The sequence below is a fragment of the Micropterus dolomieu genome, linkage group LG02, assembly GCF_021292245.1.
Source record: "Micropterus dolomieu isolate WLL.071019.BEF.003 ecotype Adirondacks linkage group LG02, ASM2129224v1, whole genome shotgun sequence".
NCBI classification, from domain to species: domain Eukaryota; kingdom Metazoa; phylum Chordata; class Actinopteri; order Centrarchiformes; family Centrarchidae; genus Micropterus; species Micropterus dolomieu.
In genome coordinates, this window is record NC_060151.1 from 24,840,751 (window position 1) to 24,846,981 (window position 6,231).

At 38.8% G+C, this 6,231-nt stretch overlaps 1 protein-coding gene across 1 annotated transcript in view; it reads left to right on the forward strand.

The window, feature by feature from the left end:
• Positions 1-4,860, forward strand: part of si:ch211-198m17.1 (uncharacterized protein PB18E9.04c) — a 21,266-nt gene extending 16,406 nt beyond the window's left edge. The window contains exons 12-16 of the mRNA XM_046043396.1: positions 1,270-1,321; positions 1,503-1,540; positions 1,647-1,734; positions 2,368-2,563; positions 3,778-4,860. Of these exons, the coding sequence (XP_045899352.1) occupies positions 1,270-1,321; positions 1,503-1,540; positions 1,647-1,734; positions 2,368-2,563; positions 3,778-3,906 (503 nt within the window). The 3' untranslated portion in view covers positions 3,907-4,860. The remainder of the gene's footprint in view (positions 1-1,269; positions 1,322-1,502; positions 1,541-1,646; positions 1,735-2,367; positions 2,564-3,777) is intronic.
• The last annotated feature ends 1,371 nt before the right edge of the window (positions 4,861-6,231 follow it).

Sequence of the window (6,231 nt, forward strand, 5' to 3'; positions counted from 1 at the left end):
AAAGCTCGAATCATTTCAAATTGGTTTCTTGAACATGACAATGAGTTCACTGTACTAAAATGGCCCCCACAGTCACCAGATCTCAACCCAATAGAGCATCTTTGGGATGTGGTGGAACGGGAGCTTCGTGCCCTGGATGTGCATCCCACAAATCTCCATCAACTGCAAGATGCTATCCATCAATATGGGCCAACATTTCTAAAGAATGCTTTCAGCACCTTGTTGAATCAATGCCACGTAGAATTAAGGCAGTTCTGAAGGCGAAAGGGGGTCAAACACAGTATTAGTATGGTGTTCCTAATAATCCTTTAGGTGAGTGTATATATCATATATAAATGGGCAGCACGGTGGACCGGTGGATAGCACTGTGGCCTCACAGCAAGAAGGTCCCGGATTCGAACCTGGCCTTTCTGTGTGGAGTTTGCATGTTCTCCCCGTGTCTGCATGGATTTTCCCCAACATCAAAAACATGTTAGGTAGGTTCTGCAGTCATTGCCGTTTGACCTGGCACTGCATTTCAATCTGGAGTTGGTCCCTGGGTGCTGTATAGTGGCTGCCCACTGCTCCCTTCAGGGATGGGATAAATGCAGAGGATGAATTTCACTACATGTATGTGTATATGACAAATATAGTACCTTTATATATAGACCATAAGAGCTGATGACACACAACTCCTGAGAGAAGCTCAAGTAAATTTTTCCCAGCTGATCTACAGTGAAGAGAACTGTAGGAACACTTTCTTATCCTCAGTGAAATAATTGTGTATGAGAGTGAGGGAGAGAAACAACAGGGAGCGAGAGTCAGAGACAAGGTCAAGAGCTGTAGCCTTTTCTCCAGGCTGACCCTTGGCCCTTGCTTCATTTATCTTTCAGATTTATTTCTTTTTAATGGGGTTGTTTCCCTGGAAACATGTGGAAGAATTACAGCTTTCGCTCTCTGTGGAGGGTTGTGACCGAGGAGATCAGCTATAGGAAGAGTGAATAAAGAATTAAATTAAAAGAATAAAGACTTTCAGACAAATGCTGCACAAAGCTTGTTTCCCAGAAAAAAACATAATGTACCACTATGTGCGTGTTTGTAATGGTCATCATGCAGCATCTATATGAAGAGGCTCTCATTGTGCTCATGTTTTCATTGCATGTTCAATCAGGCGTACTGTACGTCTGCATCTACTGTGACTGAGTCAGAAACTGTAGCTTGTTATAGTCTCTTTGTGCAAAACATTGTGTGTGTGTTTGTGTGTTTACATTTTTGTGTTTCTTTTTGTAGCGTGTCCAAGTGGGCAGAGGGCAGTAGAAAACTCTACTCCCCCGTGTCAACCGTGAGTACACACATTGTTAATGTTTTTCTTTTCAGATGTGGGGTGTCTGTGTATTACTGTGTGTTGTACATGTCAATATGAAGTTGGCTTCCCTGTGTGGATTCAGTATTATAAACTCTATTAATATGCTACAAGACAACCCTGAAATTTAAAGTTTTAACTGCTCTGTTTTGTCTTTCAGATGTGCATTCGGATATGGTGGCTTCAACTGCAATGATTGTGAGTAACTACATTGTTCCAAAGGCAAACATGATGGAGCAGCAGTAGTAACAGTTGTGAGCTGACCCATAAACATCTAAATATGTCTTTATGTGTGTGTTTTCAGCATCTCTGCTGGCAGTGGTGGTCATCTCCTGTGTACTGGGAGGTGTCCTTCTCATCCTTGTCCTGGCTTTGCTTATATACTGCTGCTGGTGAGCTCCTCACAACTATTCCAGCATCAATACTGACTTATTTATACTCATTGTGCAAATAATCAACTAATGCCGTAGCTCTGTGGAAAGAAATTCATATTTACATTCTGCCCTTTGCAACTTTGACCCATGTTATCCCTGTAAATATGGCTCTGGATATTTGCAGGTCAAAAAGCATACATTTTTGTTGAAAAGTTAATTTCTGAAGTAAAGTGGTTCTCTTGCATCATTTTAAACCCCATATTTCAATGTGTAGTTCTGACCTGTGTCACATTGAAATTCAATCATTGAAATGCAGTTAAAGCAGCAGTTGTATGTAACCTATATGTCTAAAAATGTCACTTGCTAACCAGGTGTATACACTTTTTGTGTTTGAGTATTTATAGCAGCAGGATGGTGTACGAAGAATTGAAAATAAAATACAATGATTGTGTTCATGGTAATAAAGAAACCCAGTAAAAAATGTGTTTTTTTTTTTACAACAATGGAGCTCTGTGACACAGAGGAATAAGACACAGATTTCAATATACGAGCAGTGCTTGTTACTAGGATCATCCGCATCATTGTTGGATTTGATAAACAAAAAGGAAAATATACATGCAGATTTTACATTCCATATTGTCTGTACAACAGGAGGGGATGCCCAAAGAGCAACCCAGACTACAGCAGCAGTCCGTACTCATCAGGTGAAATAAACCAGCCCTGGCCCACTGGCATCACCCCCATCCCCCGTGCAACCTCCAACTGGGATGCAGCTCCTTCCATAGAGATGACAGAAGGGGGCAACACTTATGGCTTGGTGGACAAAAAGCATCAAACCAACGGACTGGTGTGTTATCACATGTTCCTCTGTCATCTCACAACCAATCCTCAGACTCACTTTTTTTCATACCATCCACTAAATCAGTCTTTAGTTTGTTCAGTCTTAACCCAGAATCTTGCATCAGGTTCATTAATCTGAAACCCAACCAGTAAGCATGGATTTGGCCATTTGCATGCATACATCGAGGTCTATGTTAACACCTGGCTAAATTAGGTTAGTAAAGTTTTATTTTTACATTTAGGCTCCATATAAACTGTTGTTTATACATCAACATCATTTCAATGAATACATTTTAATGTGGAGCTGCTATTTAATGAAACACAATGCTTTTCTACCCAAGGAAGGTTAAAATCAAAAGCAACTGAACTTGAGACTTCTTTGGTCTCATTTCCTCATCCAAGAGACTTCTTCAGTTCTGACTGACTGGTAGCTGGTAAACTCAGCTATTTAACCTCTATGGGCTCGTAGCTGAGTTTCAGTCAGAACTGAAGAAGTCTCTTGAATGAGGGACAAAATGTCTTCAAATATCGTAAACCAAGTCCAGTTGCTGTTGATTTTAACCTTCTTTGGATAACTATGGATGACTGAGAACCTTCACAGACAATGCTTTTCTACCAAATGTTTAAGTTTTAACCCGAGACACATGGTTTTATTTGCCCTGTAAATCAACAAATCCATACTAACTGGGCACACATCCATCTTGTATCATTTCAGATACTCTGTGCGATGTATTGTATGTTTATGTTTGGTAAACCCAATTATTCAGAATGTATGGTTGTGTATGTATAGAAGTTCTAGCACATAGCTCCCTCCCATGCTCCCTGCTTTACCTGACTCAGAGTGTGTTACTTTAGGGGTTTCAGCTGAAGCAGAAAGGATGGAAAAAGGTAAGGCGTGGCTTTGCTTTTAGATTCTAATTTGCCTTGATGCCCCCTGCTGATTATTTAGACAGGCCACAGTGAGGATCAAGGTGGCAGGGTTTCAGGGTGATGGGAAACTTCATGAGGGATCTCTGTTGTGGAGAGGCATGTGCTTTCATCTTCATGCTGAATCTAGTGACAGTTCAAAGAAACTCATCTGATGCTAGATGGGGAGTACTCATGAATACTGGTGACTGCAGTTACTTAAGTATATGTATTTGGCTTTTGTGGGTGTTTGGGTGCGGATATGTGAACATCTGAAAGAAACTAATACTTTGACTGCTTCTACTTACATTTCAGTCGGGATCATATGATCTGAACCCAGAGGGAATGAAAACCTTCAAAGGTAAAAACCCGTCCCGGTACTCCTATTTGGTTCAAGGCCATGAGAACCCCTACTTTTTACCAGGTGATGGGAAGACTGAATGAAAAACATCACGGCCAGCGGGGGAAGAAGTCCGTGTAGAAGTGGGATCAAAAAAAAGTCATTGATTTGAAATTCTATGTGTACAGGCACATTTCCTGAGCAGGACCAGGTCGGTTTTTGTGCACACGTAAACTTTGTACACTATGTACACTTTTAGTAAGGATCCTACGCACTGTTTTATAAATGAGGCCCCAGGTTATACTTTTTTTTTAACATGCTTGGATTAATGACAAATCACAAAGGACATTTCTTAACTGGGAAACAGCCACCAAAGAGATTAAATCATATGAGCAAGATCATTTTAACAATTTCTTAAAAGTGAGGTTGTATGCATCATTTCTTTTTTTTGGAAAAGGTAAATGGTGCTGAATATAACCAGTAGGTGTTGCTGTTGCTCAATCTAAATCTCCTGCTGTTTTTTAAAGGTACATTTGTCTTTTTTATGTTTTAAATAATTCTGTAGTCTTTTAAAATTTAGCTTCTTACATGCTAATTGCACTGAAGTGTGTTTACCACCTGTTTTCCTCTGAAATCAAAGGTAAATTGAATGTGGGTGTTCAGGGGCTGCTAGATATTTTTGTTATGGGTATGATTATTCTTTAGAAAAACAAATCTTGTATGATTAAAGGGGCTGGATCCCTAGTTCGGGGTATTTTTTTAGGGCTTTATATTGAAGCTGTTTAAAGCTGAGTACTCTATTTGCTGAAGCTGCACTCGCAAAATGTGCCTGTTTTAAAGGTCTGTTTGACAAATAGGAAACATGCAAAGCTGATGATAAAGCCTGTCTCCTGGATGTGCCAATTATCACATTTCTTTTGAAAACTCTTAGATATATTTATCCTTGTGTGTCTGAGGCACTGAACTATTTTGTTTGTGTAAAGGTTTTGTAAATAGCTGAAGATCTTTTGGCAGAGAATGTGTGTATGTGCGATGGAAATAAATTAATTTAAACACAACAGTCATGCTTCTCATCATCGTTGTCAGTTTAACTACATAAATACTCAAACGGCTAATTCAAGCTTGAGTCTTTTTTTGTGTCACTAATCATCATCATCTGTGTAGAGTAGGATGCTCTGTCATTGATATCTGAAGAGTTAAAAGTGGCCATAGGTCCTTCATTGATTTGTTCTGCTAGACTAATTAGGCTGCCCAACAGCGCTGTCAGAGGACAAGCTGCCTAAAGCTGCAGAAGATAAAGATTAGAATTCAGGGGAGTTCAACTACTTAACCATTATGTTTGTTTCAGGTACTGGAGACCCCAAGCCATCTTTTAACAGCTCAAAAACATACTGAACTTTGTTTTATTGGCTTGGTACTTGGACTTTTCCAATGAGAATCTCTGGTAAACATGATTTTATACTGATGTTTAAGTCCACTAGAGAAAATTATCCTTTACTTCTGTAAAATGTGGTTAAATACAAATGTATTTTCAAACGCTCTATATGTGTAATTGGTATGGACAGGAATTTTAACACAAAAGGGAAAGAATATATAGAATGTAAAGGGAAAGACATGTTATTTTTACACATACAGCAGGGATGCAATGAGGAAGTAAAGTCAAAGTCAACCAAACACTAGGATTAAAAGTTCCCTGTGGAGTTTTTTACCTCTAGTAGCAATTGGGCTGTTTTTCAATGAGTGAGTCCCCGTTTTGCTTAAGATGAGGAGAGATAGCAAGTAGACATGAATGTAAATAATGGTGGATTGAGATTACTTTATAATACCCTCAAGGGTAAACACAAACTGTATGTGAACATAACTTCTGTTAGTTACAACAAAACTCAACAGGGCGCGTTTAAATATAACATATAACATTTTGTATCACATACATTATGTTCAGTCATGTTTTATGTTTTCTGCTCTTTCCAGTACTCAGGGGCCTTGTTATTCATTATACTTTCTTTAAAATAATTAAGTTGTGTTTCATTTCCCTCATAGGATTGAGGATGTATCTCAATTAGATTTGTTTTTGAAAATAATTGTGTCTCCGTCAGCGTGTTTTAATCATATGTTTATATACCTAGAAAACTGTAATAAAATAACTGTTCTCAAATTTAATATATATGCATATGACAATCTGCATATGCAAAGTGAAACATTTAATTTGCTGGGTTGCTTTTATAAACATCCAGGCTCTCATTTAAATTGAACGAAAGGTAAATATTGCAGCAGTTCATTATGCAGCAGAAGGCTCTTGGACCTAAATGAATGGCCACATGAATCACAGTGTTAATAAGATTTTTCGTGGAGATGGGGTTGGCGCAGCACTTTGTCAGGCTTCACAAGTTTCATGTTGCTGTTTGTGTAAAACTTGGCTGGCAGTGTGT